Here is a 19,790-nt window from a genome sequence, read left to right as displayed (position 1 = left end):
TTGGAAAGGACCTGTCTTTGATTTTTCCAAAGTTTTAGTAAAGTATCTCTAGTGGGGAACGACGAGTGAGCTCGTAAAGGAGGGGCGACAAGGTTGAAACAGCGATTTGGTCTCCGCTCTGCCTTTGTAGTCTTCCTTCCTCAGTTGTTTTGTCAAAGCTTCAAGCCCCTTCCAAGGCTTCCGAGTTCGAAAAGCAAGCGCAGCTCGTGGCCATTCAGAACAAGCTTAAGAAGAACCAAGCTCATGAAAAGAGATGAGGGCGAAGTAGGAGCCAAGATTGGAGTCTTGATCGACCCCAGAAATTATGCCATCGATCAACAACTTCTTGATCGACCCAAGTCGAAATTAAGATGCTACAACACGAGTGAACTATACTCCTCGTACGTTTGCTTTCATTGTTAATCTGAGACAGTTTGAAAACAAGTGTTTGATGAAACAAACTGTATTGAACCCAAATTTGTTTTCAGTGTGCTTGGATCTTCAGAACCTTGGGCGTGGAAAACGTTCTATTTTGGGGAACAGAAAAGTTTGAGAATTCAATTAAATTGATGGAGCTTTCTGTGTTCAAGTCATTCATACAGATGTTTATGCAGCAGTAGTATGGAGCATAGTGTTTTCCTACACCTGGAATATTTTCCAACATAAGGTTAAACTGTTAGTTCATTGGCTCCAATTTCTGCCAAAAGAATATGCACATTACGTTCAACGTTAAGATGCCGAGTTCAATGGACACGCCTATGAAAATGACGATGTTCATATTGACTCGAGAAAGAATTCATAATAATTGTGATGTCCCACATTAGTTGGGGAGGAGAACAAACCACCATTTATAAGGGTGTGGACACCTTCCCCTCGCAGACGCATTTTAAAACCTTGAGGGGAAGCCCGAAAGGGAAAACCCAAAGATGACAATATCTGTTAGTGGTGGATCTGGGACGTTACAAATGGTATCAGAGCCAGATACCGGACAATGTACCAGCCTTCTCGCTGTTCCCCGAAGGGGGTAGACACGAGGCGGTGTGCCAACAAGGACGCTGGACCCCAAAGGGGGGTGGATTTAGGGGCGGTCCCACATCGATTGGAGGAAGGAAAGAGTGCCAGCGAGGACGCTGGGCCCCAAAGGGGGGGTGGATTCTGATGTCCCACATTCGTTGGGGAGGAGAACAGACCACCATTTATAAGGGTGTGGAAACCTTTCTCTAGCAGACGCCTTTTAAAGCCTTGAGGGAAAGCCCAAAGAGGACAATATCTGCTAGCGGTGGATCTGGGGCATTACAATAATCTTGTTCTTTTAACTAAATCTGTAATCCAATAGAGTTCAAAGGGTTAAATGTAATTACTCATCAGTTAGAACGGGAATTCGCTAGCTAAAGTACCTATTATCATCTAAAAGATTGATGGTTTGAGTCAGTATCTACGATGGTTTAACCAAAAAAAGCTCAAAAGTTACCCATTACACCATTCTTTCCCAATGTGCACAAATTGCCCTTCTTGTATTGCACAATAGAATGATCACAAAAAATGCAGTTCTAATAATCAGTATAGTTTCTAACGCTACATGAATCAATCGACAATGATACAACAGAAAACAGATTCCACAAGGCATCAAAATGCTCTTTCTACTGAGCATTTCAGAATGAACAGCCAAGCCTAGGATGGGCTGAGCTGAGCTAACGAGTAAGACGAATACAATAGGATAAAAGCATCGAACCTCGACATTGGAACTTCAACGAAATGCAGATCGCTAGGCCGAACACTTTGCAGTATATATTATTCCGTATGGACCGACCTGTATTTGTTTCTGAATGTTGGAATAAAGAGGTTAGAAAATCAGGCGTCGCAACCGAGATAACTTACGGAGGAAAGAGCTCGACATCCATGGATGGAAAGCTAGATTGTGCTAGCCTCATTCCTCTAAGTAAATCCTTAGCCGTTTCCTTCTCCTGCAACGAAAGACACACAAAAGAAAACGTTGTCGAGTGAGACTCGAATTACGTGTCGTTGAACGAAGCATGCACAAAACCAGTAATACTCACCGGACCCGTGTAATCCAAGAGCCGTGTACAATATACTTCGGCTTCATCGAACTTCTTTTGTGCTTTATAATATGTAGCAAGAAAAAGCAGAGCTTCAACCATATTTGGTCCTTCTCTCTCTTCAGCTTCCATTCTCTCTAAATCCTTCTTGTAGTAGAATGCAGCCTCTTCCGACTGCCCCAACTCAGAGTGTAGTTTAGCCAACTGGTGCAGAGCAATTGCTTCCCTATCATTACAATTTGCAGCCCTTCTGTAACACTTGATTGCCTCCTCGAGCATTCGGAGCTGTTCGCTTTCGTAACATTGAGCCATGGCAATCCAAACCCGAGAATCGTTTGGCTGCAAAAATACAGCTTTCTTGAAGTAATGGAGAGCATAAAAGGGCATACCCATCATTTCGTAAGCTTGTCCTAACCCATACCAAGCTCGATAATCACATGAATTTATATCTACAGCCCTTCTATACGCATCGATAGCAGCCGGGATGTTCTTCATCTCCACGAATTCATGTCCCATCAGAGTCCAAGCAGATAAATAATTCTTGTTCAATTTGAGTGCCCTTCGGAAATATACAACCGACTTCTCGTGCTGTCCTTTCAAACTATAGTAATTTCCAATGATGCAGCAAGATTCGGGTCTATACTTATCTGTCATGAAAACTCTATGAGCGAGGTAGCTCAAGGCGGAGAAGCATTCCTTTGCATAGAGCACGTTTGAATACATATCCATGTCTTCCACTCGATATGGATCATTCCGAAGAAGTTCTTCGAATATTGCTTCGACTTGATCGAACTCCCTTAAACTATATTGAGCTTTTGCAATTTGAGCTTGAATGTAATTACTAAAACTAAATGTAGCTTGTAAGTTCTCATACTTAGCCAAGGATTCATTGTGCATTCTAAGTTCTTGGTAAGCACTGGCAAGAAAGAAGTCCTTCATCCAATGGTTATTGAGATTTAGGCTGTTCAATATGTCAATTGTGGTGCATAAGGATTGCAGCTCCGACCATGCACTCCAGTTCCAAGGGTAGCTGTTCACCGACTCCACAAGAACGGTGCGCGAAAGATTTTCACTGCCTTTCTGTTTGAGTACGAGTCCGTATAAGTACAGTTCAAACGGGTCAGCTGTGACGTTTTTTCGGAGGGTTGATAGTTCCCTTTCCAGTGAAACCAATTCTTGGTTTACAGCATCGCTCTTACCTAATGATCCCTCGAGTTCGACTACCTCTTCTTCTTTCCGCTTTTCACCAGCCTACACGAAGTAAGACACCGGTTGTCAGCTTGTGCAGGAGCTTTTAAGTTGAAGAAGAAGAGAAACCAAGAAATATATGTGCGAGTATATAGAACATAAAAACAAGAAACGTCAAAACATTCATCGAACGGTAAAAGAAAAGCCTTAGAACCCTTATATGCTATAACAGATAGCATTATCTACTTTAGCCCATTACGTATCGTCGTCAGCCTCACGATTTTAAACACATCAAGCTAACGACGATACGTAACAGGCCAAAGCGGATAATATCGTTAGCGGTGGGCTTGGGCTGTTACAAATGGTATCAGAGCCAGACACCAAGCGGTGTGCCAACGAGGACGTTATGCCCCCAAGGGGATTGGATTGTGAAATCCCACATCGGTTGGAGAGGAGAACGAAGCATTCCTTATAAGGGTGTGGAAACCTCTCCCTAACAGACGCGTTTTAAAACCGTGAGGCTGATGACATACATAACGAGCTAAAACAGATAATATCTGTTCGCAGTGGGCTTGAACTGTTACACCGTGATAAAGCTCATGAATAGGCACTATAGTGATGCAAATACGTTTTTGTTATTAGAATTACGTATGAGTTTTCGAGTAATACCAAAACGGGCTCTATTCATCAACGTAACAAAATTTAAACATATACTAGATATCACGGCAACTGAATATTTATGGACCAACGCAATCGAGTCAGATTACTTTACGACGACGCATAACAAGAACTTAAAATCAGGAACAAACATTACAAATGGTAAGGATTAACGAACCAGATAGAGAGCATACAGCCGCAAGAACACGGATTTCTTTCCATTTTGCTCCCGAAGAACATGAGCCGCCCTATTATACTCGCGACAATCAAAATACGACTTGGCCAGAAGGTAAAAATCACCATCCACAACCTCATCCTCCTCCATCACCGGAGTAGATACATAAGATAAGCCAGTAATTGGGGTTGAACAACCCTCATTCGTGTGAAATCGTCGACGAATACTAGAACTACCACGCTGAAACCTCGTGTTTGAAGGTGTGAACTTAGCTGGATCTTGCTCAATACCGACCAATTGCTCAGCTGCCCTGTGAAGATACAGACATGTCAAAACTTCAATGAAATCTTTAAGCTACATTACAATATACAGAGATTAATCGTTACAAGAGCTTGCCGATTGTTTCAAAAGTATAGGGCTAATCAAGAACATTCATCCAGCAATAAAGACACGATTCAACATCATCAATTCGTTATTACCCGCTGATTTCTCAGAAATCATGTGAAATTAACATCTAAACTCCAAGAAAATGGACTCCGAAGATCAAAATGATTCACATAAACCAGCATTTGAGCAGTTCAAACAAGATTGATAGCGAAGAACAGATCAGAAGCACCAAAACAGATACACATAGAAATTTTAGGGCTATGGGGATTGTACCATTTAGAAGCAGAGTAGAGACAACGATCACTGAGCTGCCGAATCGCAGTACGAAGCTCGTTTCTACAATTTTCTTTGGAACTCATTGAATCTCCGCTCCTATGGCGCCCTTCTAGCGCTCTTCCTTGTAACTCAAACTTCAAATTGTGAGCGTCGCTAACATGCGCCTTCTGTTCGTTTCGCCCCACCATATTCGGAGGCTCCGGCTCCTGCCCGCCCAAACTTTTAAAAAGAAACAAAATTAAACTTCAACATCGGCTCTTCCGTGATCATTTGTTCACATTCATGGGCCTAATGCATAAAGCCCACTTGTGGGTTGAAGCCCAAGCCTCACATGATATCGAAAGATTGAATTTTTCTGTTTGGGTTGAGAGAAAATACGAGGGAAAATTCAGGGGAAGTGGGAAAATAAGTTGTTTCAATCCCCTGTTTGTGTACAAGACGAACACGAAGGTTGTTTTTTCCTCTATCTGTACCCACCAAAACGCTTAAACGCAATCTAGCTCCGCCGTAGACACTGCCGCCGCAGCCGCCGCCGATTTTGCCAATCTTGTGGACACGGTTCACAATGCCCTATGGGCTCTTGTGACTCGAATGCGGGCTCGTTGGATTGGACCCGGTTCGAAAACCTTGGCATTTATAGCTGAGAGGTTCGATCAAGGTTTTCTTTAGCACTTTTGATGGCAGCGGACTTGCAATTGTGCAGCACTCACTTTCCAACAACAAGTGAGCTAAGTCAATTCGTTCTTACGTGCCTACGGCAAGCGACGTATGCTCGAGCCTCTGGCCTCGATTTAAGAAGAAGATTTTAGAAAACGAGTGCAGAGAGATTTTCGAAATAGAGGTTTTGAAAGAAGTGTTATATATGCAAGAAAAAGAGCAACAACAACCGCTCCCAGTATATAACTAATATAACTATTGATAGGGAGAAGTTGGCATTTCATGTCTGGCAGGCCTACACATGATTTTTCCGAAACGTCATACTTCCTAAAAATACAAAAGTAAAACATTGGAACATGGAGAGATATAAAGAGTTTGGCTTGTCGTGGGCATGCGGCCATGAACAACACACCTTGAATGAGCATGACCGTGACACGTGACTGTCTTCAAGAGCTGCATTCGCTTAACTTCTGAATCTTCTACTTATATTCTTCTCCACGCTATAAGGGTGTAGTCGCCATGGCTCCTACAGGCATAGTCGATTGATTACTCTTCGGCTCCACCTTTTTAGCGTCCAAATCTTCCTTTGCAAGCCTACTCTGTACATGCAACCTCACCTTCTAATCCTAATCGTTCTCATCGAAAATATACGGAATCTCGAGAAGTCCATCCACCTACTGCAGAGATTTACCTTCTGAATTCGGGTGCCACACTGGCCTTTTCACCAACCAAGTCGTCGTACCCTCCTCACCAAAATTGACCCCTTCGTCAACTGTGGTGACTATTTCAGCTTCAACACTGTTTTCGTCTTTGCTTCGGGGGGGTGTGGCTCCCTCTTCATCCATTGGAACTTCACCACCTGCTATGACTCGAGATATTCGTGCTCATTTGCTCGATACCAAACCAGTCCAAAAAGGCGCATGCCCCACTTTGTCTTTCCCCCTCTCTTTATTTCTTCGTCTAAAATACACCCCAGAGTCCGCATTCTCAATTTCGACCCTCTTCTTCCTCTATTGTTCTGATTGTCACCACGTCCACTCTTCCTTCTTTGTAGCCACCGTCGAGCCCTCCCGCTGTGTCTCTTGTCCTTTTCTCATAATAGAGTATCACTCTAATTCTGAAGCCTTTGCCTTGTGTCTCTATAACCCACAACCCATGGTTATTTCTCAATACCGTCCGCTGATGGTTTTCTTTCTCTAATTCTACCCTCTGTCGACCTCTCTTTGAATTTTCAGATCAAAACTTCGCGTTTGTTTAAATTCGATGCTCAGTTTTCAAGGGTGTTAAAGATATTTAGCTTTCTATTACCGTTTATTATAAACAAATATCTTGTATTTATTTATTGTTCTCTCCATTTCCTTTGTAATTTATTTATATGAGTTATTCGAGTCAACAAGTCTTTCAAACGTCCCTAATAGCTCATAACAAAGAATTTAATAAACGAACAAATGCACCAGCAAATATTTAAAATATGGTGTTAGAATCAACAAATATTTTGACAGGTAGGATTCAAATGGGTCCCACTAGAAAGGTCCACGTGTCCAAATGAAAAAAAAATCCGACGTAAACGATTATTTTGAGAAATAGACAGGTAGGATTCAAATAGGTCCCACTAGAAAGGTCCACGTGTTCGAAAATAAAAAAAATATAAAAAAAAAAATCCAACGTGGAAGCGATTATTTTTAGAAATCGACAGGTAGGATTCAAATAGGTCCCACTAGAAAGGTCCACGTGTCTGAAAATAAAAAATATAAAAAGAAAAATCCGACGTGGTAGCGATTATTTTGAGAAATCGACAGGTAGGATTCAAATAGGTCCCACTAGAAAGGTCCACGTGTTCGAAAATAAAAAAAATATAAAAAGAAAAATCCAACGTGGAAGCGATTATTTTGAGAAATCGACAGGTAGGATTCAAATAGGTCCCACTAGAAAGGTCCACGTGGCTGAAAAATAAAAAATATAAAAAGAAAAATCCGACGTGGTAGCGATTATTTTGGGAATTGACAGGTAGGATATAAATGGGTCCCACTAAGAAGGTCCACGTGTCCAAAAGAAAAATCAGACGGAAGGCGGAGGCGCGTAAAATTTAATTCCCGCTTATTTAAAAAAAAAAAAAAGAAAATTTTTAAAATTACGAAAAACCCGCCCCCACCCCGCCCAAAGTCCAAAAAGTCCTCTTTCTCCCTCCATCTTTCTCTCTCTCATCTCTCTTCTTAATCTCAACCGTCCATATTCACCCTCTCTCTCATCTCCCATTTCTCTCTTCCCTCCAATTCCCATCCCCACTTCCTGCACACTTTTCTTCACTTCTTTGTAGATCTGCGGCGGAGGCGGAGACGGTGACGGTGACACTGACGACTTCATGGCGGCTCTGCCATCCTCTTCTGCGTTACCGGATTCTTCGTCTTCCAGACACCACACTTACAGTAGGAAGCAGAAATCCCTCGGTCTTTTGTGCTCAAAGTATGGTTCTTTTGCCGATGGTGTAATTAATGCCTTTTTGTTTCGTGTTTTCCGGCTTTTGATTTGTTTTTTTCTGCTGTGCAGTTTTTTGAGCTTGTATAACCATGATGAAGTTCACTCGATTGGGCTTGATGATGCTGCATCGCGATTAGGTTTAATTCTAGTTCGAATTCGTTCTGTGAAGGGTTCAGTTCTTTGGTTTTGGCTGTTTTTTTTTCTGAAATTCGGGGGTTTTGGTTTGTGTAGGTGTGGAAAGGCGGCGGATCTATGATATTGTGAATGTCTTGGAGAGCGTCGGGGTAGGATTATTTATTCATTCACGTTTTTTCTCTTTTTTTTTTTTTTTTTGGTTTCGCAAAGTTTGTTCTGTGTTTAGTCTAATTCCGTGCATGTGCTAACTTAGGCTTCTTCTTTCTCTTATTAATTTAGGTTCTCTCCAGAAAGGCGAAAAATCAGTACAGTTGGAATGGGTTTGGGGCAATTCCAAAGGCCTTGCAAGATCTTAAGGTGGGTGGAACCGGATTTTCTAGGGAAAATTGGAGATTAGTTGATTTCGTTTCTTCTGCTTCTTACTTCATTCTAAATTGTTTGATAGGAGGAAGGGTTGAAGGATAATTGCAGCGCATCTGATGGCACCGATTATGCAAAAGTAAGCTAATTAGTTATTCTATAAACCCCACGCCTTCATTTCCCTTGTTCTTCATTGTGTGTTTATGGGTTTCTCGTCTTACATTTGGTCACATTTAGGTCTCAGATGATGAAGATGACGATGAAAGACTTTCCAATCCAACCGGAAGCCAAAACTCAACTGCCACCATGCCCAAATCTTCATCATCTTTAAAAGCCGGTACGCACTTTCCTTGGTACTTCAATTGGGTTTGAATTTGCTTGGAAAGTTGCCCATTTGCTTATTTTCAGTTTGGTTCTTCTTATTGCTTGAATTGATACTCTGTGTTTAGTCAATATGAGAATTGGTTAGCCGTCAAGACATTTACTCTTTGGTGGTTCAAATCCCTATTCTCATATTTGTTGTATGTAATAAAAAAGTTGGCTGCCCTCCACGATCTGGTTCCCTTATACTTTCTATTAGCTTATGCAGACAATAGGAGGGAAAAATCATTGGCGCTTCTGACTCAAAATTTTGTTAAGCTATTTATTTGCAGTCATGTGAGTGGAAACTTCCCCCACCCTATCTTTTACTTGTTTGTGATTGATCCTCTTCGAGTTCTGTTGATTGATTGAATAATTTTGACATTACAGGTGAATATGATTTCCCTTGATGAAGCTGCGAGGCTCTTATTAGGAGATGGCCACAATTCATCAATAATGAGAAGTAAGGAATCCTAAGCTTTGCTGTTAATTTCAACATGTGAACTGGGAAACGCTTGATGATAACTCATCTCTATACGTATGCAGCAAAAGTGAGGCGGCTATACGACATTGCAAATGTTCTGTCTTCTATGAATCTAATTGAGAAGGTACTGCATTTCTTCATGCTACAAGCAACCTTAAAGATGTCAGACATGGTGTTTGTTTGTTTTTTTGTTATCTTTTCGGCACAAGTTTGAATTTTTTTTGAATCGTATGCAGACGCATACAACTGACACGAGAAAGCCAGCGTTTAGGTGGTTGGGAGTAAGGGGTAAAGTCAAGAATGAGCCTATTGTTCTTCCAGAGTCGAAAAAAAGGGCATTTGGAACAGACGTAACGAATGTCAGTTATAAGAAAACTAAGACTGAAAATTCAGCCTATCCGAGTTTAAATCATTGCCTTAACATGCAAAAGCCAGTGCCATGCGAGAATTCATCACAAGATGACAGCCAGAACAGTCAGGATCAGGAATGTGAGCGAACTTCCAAGAGCTATCAATTTGGACCATTTGCTCCTGTAACAGTAGCTAAAGTTGGTGTCTTAGACAATAACAACGTGAAGCGAACTCACGATTGGGAAAGCCTTTCCTCGACATTCCGCCCTCAATATCACAACCAAGGTAAAGCACCTAATTAAACACAGTTGAACAAAGTGCTGCTTTATTTTGAAATGCCGTAGTTGATCTAAGTGACCAATTGGTTGAATGTCCAAACTCTGTTCACCTTTTCATTTTTACACAGCACATCTACTGGTTTACAATTTTCAATCATACTTCAGTACTCTCTCATGCTTGATATTGTAACCTTTATTGGTCAACATTAGGCAACAAGTTCACAATTTTTACGATGATCTTCAAACTTGATATAAACTAATGCTGTGGTGTTTGTTCTTGGAATCGCTCAGCCTTAAAAGAACTTTTCTCCCATTACGTGGAAGCTTGGAAATCATGGTATTCTGAAGCAGTGAAGAAACCTATACAAATATCTTGATCCGCTTTGTTTCGGCCCGAAATAGTTAATAAGTTTAGCTCGATTAAGCGCAGTTTCTACTGCCATTAGTCAAGAAAATTAGACCTTTTCTTGGTTGCATTTTCTTAATGCACCATCCCAAGAAGGGTTCATCTTGGAAAGTGGAAAACATTTCCAATAGGTTCATGTTTGTTTGTATTATTCTGAAAACAAGCCTAACATAGTTATTTATTTATTTTCTCCATTCTTTAGTGTCTCATCATCTTCGTATTTTATTGTAGCTATCCCTTTCCCCGACAGTGTGTTCAATGAAATTGGCGACATCGCCTTCGTTGAAAATTGCTTTCCAGTTATAACCAAAATGATATGCGTTTTCGAATTTTCGTCTGGAAATCTTATGTTCTGTTAGGTTTCAGGATGCAATTCTTGTGAAAGTAAATGAATGCAAAGATAAATTCCAATCAGAGAAGTTGGCTTATCAAATTCTGGATGGTGTTCTGGTACTTGTTCTATATCTTCCACTTGCTTCATGCCATATGATTTCTTAAGCCCCTCATGATCTTTTTCCCTTTTATCCAGCTGAACTATCTCTGGAAAATTAAATTATGGGAGAAATCCAGGGAAAGTAGATGACAGTTGTGAATGGAATGGTTCAAAGGCAGCCAGTTTAGGTATTTCTGGTCATGGATTTGAATTTTTGATCTTTAAAGAAGGCTGTTGATGTTTTAAAGAAGGTTAACGATGTTTTGTTCGTTCGTTTGAATTGCGTTCAAATCAATTTAGATGGATTGAGTAAATCGTGGGATTGAAATTGATGCTAAACCTTGAACTTTATGCTCCGTATTTTTATACAGCATCTCAGATTTTGATGGTTCGACTAGCAAGATTATGCTCCAATTAGTTTAAAATGAACCTTAAGCTCTGTACTTTTGTATAGCGTTGAAGATTTTGATGGTTTGATTAGTAAGATTATGCTTGAATTGGTTTAAAATGTTCGGATTGAAATTGATGCTAAATTATAAACCTCAAGTTTTGTACTTTTGTACCGCGCAAAGCTTCCAAGATTTTGATGGTTTGACTAGTAAGAGTATGCTCGAATTGGTTTAAACTGTTGGGATTGAAACTGATGCTAGACCGTGAACCTTAAGCTCTGTACTTTTGTATAGCGATTAAGATTTTGATGGTTTGACTAGCAAGATTATGCTCGAATTGGTTTAAAATGTTAGGATTGAAACTGATGCTAAACCGTGAACCTTAAGCTCCGTACTTTTGTGCAGCGTCTAAGATTTTGATGGTTACTAGCAGGATTATGCTCGAATTCGTTTAAAATGTTGGGATTGAAACCGATGGTAAACCTTGAACCTTAAGCTTCATACTTTCATATAACGTTGATTTTGATGGTTTCACTAGTAAGATTATGCTCGAATTGGTTTAAAATGCTGAGATTGAAATTGATGCTAAACCTTTAACCTTAAGCTCTGTACTTTTGTATAACGTCCAAAATTTTAATGGTTTAACTAGTTAGATTATGCTCGTGTTGGGATTGCAATGCAACAAACAACTGATGCATCCAATTTTCTGTAAGGCTTCTCCTCTTTTGCTGCCATGGAAGAGGTCAAATGTAGCATCTTGACTTTGGAGATATATATATATATATATATATATATTTGTAAAAATGATTAATTTACCCATTTCTTTTTTAAAATCTTTCTTTATAATAACTTTTTCATACTTTGTTACAAATATTTTGTAACAATTCAAGTCTACTACTAGCACCGTTTTGATTGGTTACATATCGCCGTCAGCTTCACGATTTTAAAATATGTCCACACTCTTATAGCTTCACGATTTTAAAATACGTCCACACTCTTATATCTACTAGCGGTGGTCTCAAGTTGTCACAAATGGTATCAGAGTCAAACATCGAGCAGTGTGCCAACAAGGACGTTAAGCCGTGAATGGGAGTGGATTGTGGTTGCATCGATTGGGGAGAGAAATGAGTAGGGAGATCATACATCTATTGGAGAATGGAACGAAACATTATTACGTGAAAACCACTCCCTTTAAAATACACATTTATCTTTTTTTTTTTTTCAAATTTTATACTGAATTTTGAATTTTTTTTTAGAAATATAGTAATAAATCATACAAATTAAAGTTTAATTTCAAGGAAAAAAAAAAAAAAAAAAACTAAATATATATGGAATAATTTTGAATTTTTGGTACGAAAAATGGCCGTCAAGGTAAAATTGGGGGCTATGGGTGAAATGGCGGAGATCAACATTTGTACATTTTCATCGCTCTTCGCCCCATGTGAAGGGTTTCATTATTGACTACAGATCGAGCAAAGCTTGAAGTAAATTTTCGCCGACTTCCATGTGAGTTTCTCTGTTGGTTGATACTTACAAACTCTACTAATTTCTCTTTCTTTTTACAACCAAACATGTCCTCTGCATTTAGAAAATTGAATAATCGCGAGAAAGAACAGATCGATTTCAATTTCTAAGTCCTTTCATGTTCAAATCGCAGCTTGAGAGGTGAAAAATTTGACAGGAAATCGAAGGATTTGATGTAAATTTTGATTAAAAGTTGCCTACTCCATTGCCACTGTCACGTATGGGACAACCATTCAGAATTTGGATAGGGATTCCAAGCTGTAACCAATTGCGCATTGTCTGGTAATCAAATCTGAACTAAAAACACCATTATTTTCTTATCGTATTCGAAACTAAAATCTGGTCATCTCATCATTTTGTTACTTTCAACCATTTCTGTAGAGCTTTGTTTATTCATGTTACTGAAAAATTAGGTTGAGGATTGGTTAATATAGAGAATGATCCTGAGTTTATAAGTATTGGAGGCCTTTAGGGGAAACCAAAAGCAAAACCATGAGAGCTTATGCTTAAAGTGGACAATATTATACCATTGTGGAGATTCGTGATTCCTAACATAGTATGAGAGCCATGCTCTTAACTTAGCCATGTCAATAGAATTCTCAAATGTTGAGTGACTCAAGTGTCGAACAAAGGGTATACTTTGTTCAAGGACTCTAGAGGAGTCGAGCCTTGTTTAAAGAGAGGCTGTTCAAGGATTCTATAGGTCTCAGGGAGGCTCTATAGTGTACTTTGCATCTCCATTGTATGAGGCCTTTTGAGGAAACCAAAAGCAAAGCCATGAGAGCTTACGCTCAAAGTGGACAATATCATACCATTGTGGAGATTCGTGATTTCTAACACACCCATCTAGTTACGAGAAGCCTGATGCGTGTACTTTTTATCCCATATCAGGTTGGATAAATTTATCCAAAAACTTGTTAGCAGATTGGAAATTTAATGAAGAATTAGGGCTTTTCCAAATTGTGTCTTTAGTGTAAATAAGGTTGATATGGGAATTATGTAAGCTTTTTGTTGGTGGGTGGTGGCCAATATTGATGATCTGATCAGTTTGTTTTTTCTCACTGTCTTCCTAGTTCCCACTATAATTCTTCCTACTTCCCACTATAATTCACACACTATTTTTTTAGAGTCAAGTGGCAATCACAACATGTTTTGTTTTGAAAAGTGTGTGAATAGTTTTATCCCACCCATAAGTTCAAATTTAGTTTTAATGTTTCGAACTGTTTCGTTTGTTTGAAGAACTGTCTTCAAACTATTTCTTTGTTTTTCCTTTTAGAACAACGTTTTACAATCATAGTGATGTATGACTGATGAAGGTTAGTGTTTAGGTATCGATTTGAACTATGATTTTCAAATCTTTGATCTAGGATACCTTAGAGATGCAACTATAACCTCGCATCAATTATAAGTGAAGAAGATCTTGAATGTATAAGCAAGTAAAATATCTCTGATTCGTAGATGATGCTTCTTAGGTAGGGATCAAAAGCAAAATTTATGAGTTCAAGTCGAAGAGGGGACTCGTTATCCGAAGACCATATTTAATCATATACTAAGTATGTCAATTTTCTAGGACGATTTTTGTATCTTTTGCTCTGTACTTTCACATGAAAATGAAAGTTTAAATCGTGAATCTAAATCTTTTTCCATGAAAGAGGATCTTGAACAATTGGTTTCTACACCATTTGAAAGTATCGAGGTCAACCTTTTGAAAACGTAACAGCCCAAGTTCACTTCTAGCAGATATTGTCCACTTTGATCCATTACATATCGCCGTCAGCCTCACGTTTTTAAAACGCATCTATTAGAGAAAGGTTTCTACACTCTTATAAGGAATGCTTCGTTTTCCTCTCTAACTGATATGAGATCTCTAATACTACCGTTTCTACAGGTCTTAGCCTAATAATTTAATTAAGAATAGTTTATTTATGATTTTGTGTTTACTCATGGTTTCTTTTTTTCTTTTACAAATTACCTCTCTTTTAGGACCAGTCTCATCTTTTGATGTAGATTATTAAATTAATCTTAACCCAAAAAGCATAGAAAATTAAACTAAACCCTACCAGCTACAAAGTAAAAGCCTTGAAAAGAAGCATAATAAATGGTAGGCACTCAAGGAAGGGGATGAATTGAAGGGGAACCCTGCAAAATGAAAGAGTACTCTAAATAGAGGAGAGGAGCCAAACACTTGGAAACAAATGAAGGGCTGAAAGGAAGCCATGGGAGCACATAGAGAGAGCAACGGTAACAACTCAAGCCCACCGCTAGCAGATATTGTCTTATTTGGGCTTTTCCTTTTAGGCTTCCCCTCAAGATTTTTAAAATGCGTATGCTAGAGAAAAGTTTTCACACCCTTATAAAGAGTGTCTCATTCTCCTTCCCAACCGATTTGGGATCTCACACGGTTGAAAAAGGATCCTCTTACAAAAACATGTAACAGAATTCCCATTCAGTGGAGCACTAAAGGAGCAGCTGAAAAAGGCTAAAATTCAATCTCTTGGAAAGTTACAAACTCGACCCATGTGCTCTGCTCTATTCCCATCCTCTTCTTCTCCATTATTAGTCTTCCTTCCTTTTTCTGTCAAAATATTACCTCTCTGTTTGAAAGTATGCAAACTTCTTACCATAGAGCTTTTTACTTTTACCCTCACCTTTTTGCCTAAGAGTACCAACTTTACCATGCCCTTTTGCCACATATTTGAGTTGGATGATGCTCATTGCTTCCTTCAATGGGCATAGAGAAAAGTCGTAAAGCTGAAGGTTCTCCACTTCAAAAAGGATATTTCGTTTTCCCTCACAAAGATTAAAAGTTGAATCTCGAATGACCATTTTACTGTGAACTTTTGTTTGTAAAACTGTCATTATTAGTGGATGAATCCCTCTTCATTTAAGCCAAGTTGAGTTTTTTTTTTTTGGAACAAATGTCTCTTAGTTCTTGAATTTGTCAATATTTTTGGACAAGAGTCAAGACATCTCTCATTTTCTATCTACTCCCTATGAATTGAATTTCTGATATCCTTTCTCTTTAATCTTGTTTTCTCATCTTGTTCAAATGTATCTCATCAAGGAATCTCATCTACGAGATAGTTAGGTGATGGTCCGTGTTTATTTAGTTTTTGAACTTTCGTAAGTACTTTCAAAATGTCTACGGTTGAAATTTTCATTTTTTAAATAAATTAGTTGATTTATTAGATATAATTTCAATTTTTATGTCCATTGAAATTTTATACATGGTAGATGGATAAATTTAAAAAAATTGTAAGTCCAAAGACTAAATTTATAATTTTAAAAGTTTAAAAATCAAATAGACAGGACATCAAATTTAATGTATTAAATTTATAATATTATTATATCTAGAGGTTTGGGGAAACTATATTTTGAATTCACTCTTTTTTTTTTCTCTAGAAATATCTTTTCAAAATTTGTGAGAAACTCAACAAAAGAAACCATAAAAGGAGGGTGAATGATGAACATTTTTATCCAAAATAAGCCTAATTCAGTTAAGGTTTCATCAGGTACATAGGAAAAATGGGTATTTTTTTTTGGGGAAAACAAACCATTTTTCCCCAAATAATATCAATGATTTGAAGAACACTTGCATTTTAGCCTTTTAAGGCTGCCAAATTATAAAGAAAAAAGCATATGCTATATATGGGCATTAATTCAATTATGTTCTATGGACTTTTTCTTTATTATTCTAAATATTGATTTTATTTTAGTGGCTGCAGAAATGAAGAACCATCCCCAAATCCTACCTGAAAAAATATATCCTTATTAAATGGAGTTATATAGATCCTTATTGCATTAAGCCATCTTTGGTAAACTGAAAGCCATAGTTCATATGTACAAGGTCAAAGATGACCGTGATACTCTCCACAATGGTATGATATTGTCCACTTTGAGCATAAGCTCTTATGACTTTGCTCTGTACTTCCTCTAAAGGCCTTAAACCAAATGGAGATAGTATTCCTGCATTATAAACTCTTGATCATATCCTAGAATAGCCGATGTGGGACTTTCATCCACCAACACCTCCCCTCGAACAAAGTACGTCTCTCTTTAATCGAGGCTCGACTCTTTTTTTTTTTGGAGTCTTAGTCATTTTTTACTATACCTTCAAGGAGCTTCAACTTCTTTTTCTTTTGGAGTCCTTTGTTCGACATTTGAAGATTCTAAGCTTAGGGTCATTCATCTAACATGGTATCAGAGTCATGATTTAGCTTAGGGTCATTCATCTAACATGGTATCAGAGTCATTCATCCAACAAAGAGAACCAGTGAACGCAGAGAACCAGTGAACGCAGAACAAGAGAAATAGAAACTTCTCCCGTGAACACAGAACAAGAGAAATAGAAACTTGATGGGAAATTAGTGAGCAAAGTTTTCGTAGTATTAATCCTGATTAATTGAATTGCTAGTTTTAAGGAAATAGGGGTTGTCCGTTTTGTTGGAAGCTGATTTTTGGTTCACGGAGGAAAGGCCCCAGAAGCCGTCACTGTCAATTATTAATCCCAATAACTCCATTACTTGATCTCTCACCCAAAATGGATTGAACCATATCCAGTTTTTTTTGGCGTAAGAATCTCAAGTCTACTGTTAGTAAATATTGTCTGTTTTGATATATTTGTATCATTATCAGTCTCATAATTTTAAAACAACAATGTCTATTAGGGAGAGTTTTCCATGCCCTTTCTAATTATGTTTCGTTCCTTTCTTCGATTGATGTAAGATCTTATAATTCACCCCTTTGAGGGCCAGCGTCTTCGCAGAGAATATTTCATTCCTCTCTCCAACCGAGTCTATTAGGGAGAGGTTTCCACACCCTTACTAGTAATGTTTCGTTTCCTTCTTCAACTGATGTGAGATCTCATAATCCACCCCCCTTGAGGGCCAGCGTCCTCGCGTGAAATGGTTCATTCCCCTCTCTAACCAACGTGTGATCTCACAATCCACCCCCTTGGAGCAAGGGCTCAACATTCTCATGAAGAATGCTTCGTTCCCCTATCCAACCGACATGTTATCTTACAACTCACTTCCTTGTGGGCCGGCGTCCTCGTTGGCACACCGCCCGATTCCTGACTTTGATATCATTTATAATAGTTCGAGCGCACTGCTAGTAGATATTGTCCACTTTGACCTGTTATGTATCGTTGTTAGTCTCACGGTTTTAAAACACATCTATTAGGGAAGGTTATCCACACTCATGTTTCGCGTGGGATCTCGCAAATATAGACCGTCAATTGGTTTGGTAGAGAGATAATATCCAAATGAGATGATGTCGAATTTGAAGATGGTGAATCTGTAACAGTGGGAGAACAAGCTCTGTTGTTGCTTGTATGCATGGCGATAGAGATAGAGAGAGAAAGAGAGAAAAAATGGAGAGAAATAGGTCAATTGAGGCTGTTTAGAACCATTCAGTACGTTTCATGTTCACCAAAACTATACAGAGAGAAACAAAGTGGGCCATTGCTTGTCTCTCCCACTTTTTGCCAACACAAAACTGAAAAATCATCTATAAAAAGTTGCCCCGAGTCATCATCTTCCTCGAACACTCTGTTCTTCCAAATGGGAATCATGGAATTCCATCAAACTTTTCATAATTCCGACCAATTTTCTTCATCTTCTTCGTCTTCTTCTTCTTCTTCTTCTTCATGTCTTACCACTTTCAAGGGCCATTCTTCTTACATCTCTTCTCTAACTCTCGCCGGAAAATTCCTTTATTCCGGTTCCTCCAACAAGGAAATCCGATCATGGAGACGAAGCCCATCACAAGAATTTGAATCAAATCATGAAGAGTTTCAAAACAATATGGTTACAGCCGGACATGGCGCAGTGAAATCTCTAGTGGTTTCATCTGACAAACTCTACAGTGCCCATCAGGATCAAAAGATTCGCGTTTGGAGAATCTCAAACGAATTCGATCACCACCAAAAGTACACGCGCTTGGCCACGCTACCGACGCTCGGCGACCGGACGGCCAGGCTTTTGCTGCCCAATAATCAGGTACAGATCCGGCGGCACAAGAAATGCACATGGGTTCATCATGTCGATACGGTTTCAGCTCTTGCTCTATCAAACGACGAGTCGCTTCTCTATTCCGTCTCTTGGGATCGGACTCTCAAAATCTGGCGGACTTCCGATTTCAAATGTTTGGAATCCGTCGCCGGAGCTCACGACGACGCCATAAACGCTGTGGCGATCGCCGGCGACGGCGACGTGTACACTGGATCAACGGACAAGAGGATCAAAGTGTGGAGGAAAAACCCAGATGGGAAAAGGCATTTTTTGGTCCAAACACTCGAGAAGCACAGCTCGGGGATTAATGCCTTGGCCCTCGCCGGAGATGGGTCGGCTTTATTTTCCGGCGCCTGCGACAGGTCGGTTCTGGTTTGGGAAAAGGAGGAAGAGGGTGGCTTAATGGAGTATGTGGGTATGTTGAGAGGCCATTCGAAGGCCATTTTGTGCTTAGCTGTGGTGTTAGATTTGGTCTGCAGTGGCTCTGCAGACAAGACGATCAGAATTTGGAGAAGGGCGGTCGCCGGAAATTATGTCTGCTTGAGGGTTTTGGAAGGGCATAACGGTCCGGTGAAGTGCTTAGCGGCGGGGGTTGATCGGTGCAACCAGAACGACAGGTCGTTTGTGGTTTATAGTGGTGGTTTGGACTGTGATATTAAGGCGTGGCAGATTTCTGTTCCTCTTGTTTAGATTCAAATTTTTGTGGAATTTTTGGGTTCTTTGAGGAATTTGCGTATATGTTTTATGAAAGAATTTAGTGCATTTTTAGTTTTCAAAGTGTATAATAGATTTTAAATTTTGTATTTAATAATTATTTGACCAAATCAAATTTTAAATTTAGTATAGTAAATTATTAATTTTTTTAAAAAAAACATTGATATGAAATTTTAAGGAAAAGAAAGTCTTTTTATTTATTTATTGTGGATTTTTTTTTCTCTCTCCATTGTGTTTGATTAGATAGAATGAAATAAAGTTGGATAAATGTGATCACTCTTGAGAATTAATTATGCTTAAATTGTGGAATTATAGATGTTTTCAAGTGATTTGGTTAGGCGTGTGGACCTAATGTGCTAAAAATTAGACTACAATGTTAAGTTTGACTTATGACAACAGGTAGTGACTTCTTAACGAGCGTAATTGATATAAAGACTAAAGGGACTTCAAATCTCTTTCGAGAATATTTGGTCACAGATTTTAATCTATTC

The 19,790-nt window shown here is 39.0% G+C and overlaps 3 protein-coding genes across 7 annotated transcripts; 2 read left to right on the top strand and 1 right to left on the bottom strand.

Annotated features, from left to right (window-relative positions):
• Positions 1 to 365: 365 nt before the first annotated feature.
• On the bottom strand, positions 366 to 4,953 carry LOC111801748 (anaphase-promoting complex subunit 8). Of its 2 annotated transcripts, none has more exons than XM_023685888.2 (4): positions 4,717 to 4,858; positions 4,060 to 4,361; positions 2,037 to 3,287; positions 366 to 1,943 (listed from the first exon to the last, which is right to left on the bottom strand). In XM_023685888.2, the coding sequence occupies exons 2-4, from the start codon at positions 4,204 to 4,206 to the stop codon at positions 1,854 to 1,856; spliced, it is 1,488 nt and encodes a 495-aa protein (XP_023541656.2). In that variant the 5' UTR covers positions 4,207 to 4,361; positions 4,717 to 4,858; the 3' UTR covers positions 366 to 1,853. The 2 variants fall into 2 exon arrangements, with proteins under 2 accessions (XP_023541656.2, XP_023541655.2); XM_023685887.2 differs by having other exon boundaries at positions 1,462 to 1,943; positions 4,060 to 4,366; positions 4,717 to 4,953.
• A 2,617-nt stretch (positions 4,954 to 7,570) lies between these two features.
• On the top strand, positions 7,571 to 11,012 carry LOC111801747 (E2F transcription factor-like E2FE). Of its 4 annotated transcripts, none has more exons than XR_002816178.2 (12): positions 7,571 to 7,839; positions 7,924 to 7,991; positions 8,086 to 8,138; positions 8,269 to 8,346; positions 8,435 to 8,488; positions 8,587 to 8,686; positions 8,930 to 9,006; positions 9,100 to 9,172; positions 9,256 to 9,317; positions 9,430 to 9,829; positions 10,588 to 10,678; positions 10,758 to 11,012. XR_002816178.2 is itself a non-coding variant. In XM_023685885.2 (11 exons), the coding sequence occupies exons 1-11, from the start codon at positions 7,739 to 7,741 to the stop codon at positions 10,197 to 10,199; spliced, it is 1,152 nt and encodes a 383-aa protein (XP_023541653.1). In that variant the 5' UTR covers positions 7,573 to 7,738; the 3' UTR covers positions 10,200 to 10,422. The 4 variants fall into 4 exon arrangements, 2 of the variants coding, with proteins under 2 accessions (XP_023541653.1, XP_023541654.1); XR_002816177.2 differs by having other exon boundaries at positions 7,572 to 7,839; positions 10,595 to 10,678; XM_023685885.2 differs by lacking the exons at positions 10,588 to 10,678; positions 10,758 to 11,012 and adding an exon at positions 10,114 to 10,422 and having other exon boundaries at positions 7,573 to 7,839.
• A 6,138-nt stretch (positions 11,013 to 17,150) lies between these two features.
• Positions 17,151 to 19,392, top strand: LOC111801566 (protein JINGUBANG). Its single transcript, XM_023685593.2, has one exon. The coding sequence runs from the start codon at positions 17,911 to 17,913 to the stop codon at positions 19,273 to 19,275; it is 1,365 nt and encodes a 454-aa protein (XP_023541361.2). The 5' UTR covers positions 17,151 to 17,910; the 3' UTR covers positions 19,276 to 19,392.
• The last annotated feature ends 398 nt before the right edge of the window (positions 19,393 to 19,790 follow it).

The sequence above is a fragment of the Cucurbita pepo genome, chromosome 9 (assembly GCF_057944985.1).
Source record: "Cucurbita pepo subsp. pepo isolate OVF chromosome 9, ASM5794498v1, whole genome shotgun sequence".
Classification (NCBI taxonomy): Eukaryota; Viridiplantae; Streptophyta; class Magnoliopsida; order Cucurbitales; family Cucurbitaceae; genus Cucurbita; species Cucurbita pepo.
This window is presented reverse-complemented; position numbering and strand designations above follow the sequence as displayed.

Excerpts from the sequence above, each read along its gene's own strand:
- LOC111801748 (XM_023685887.2), bottom strand. The coding sequence starts at position 4,907 with ATGGTGGGGCGAAACGAACAGAAGGCGCATGTTAGCGACGCTCACAAT. Across the intron at positions 4,367-4,716 it reads CTCTACTCTGCTTCTAAATG|GGCAGCTGAGCAATTGGTCG; the intron begins GTACAATCCCCA and ends GTATCTTCACAG. Across the intron at positions 1,944-2,036 it reads TCTTGGATTACACGGGTCCG|GAGAAGGAAACGGCTAAGGA; the intron begins GTGAGTATTACT and ends CTTTCGTTGCAG.
- LOC111801566 (XM_023685593.2), top strand. The coding sequence starts at position 17,911 with ATGGCGATAGAGATAGAGAGAGAAAGAGAGAAAAAATGGAGAGAAATA.
- LOC111801747 (XM_023685885.2), top strand. The coding sequence starts at position 7,739 with ATGGCGGCTCTGCCATCCTCTTCTGCGTTACCGGATTCTTCGTCTTCC. Across the intron at positions 7,840-7,923 it reads CTCGGTCTTTTGTGCTCAAA|TTTTTTGAGCTTGTATAACC; the intron begins GTATGGTTCTTT and ends TCTGCTGTGCAG. Across the intron at positions 8,489-8,586 it reads ATGGCACCGATTATGCAAAA|GTCTCAGATGATGAAGATGA; the intron begins GTAAGCTAATTA and ends GGTCACATTTAG.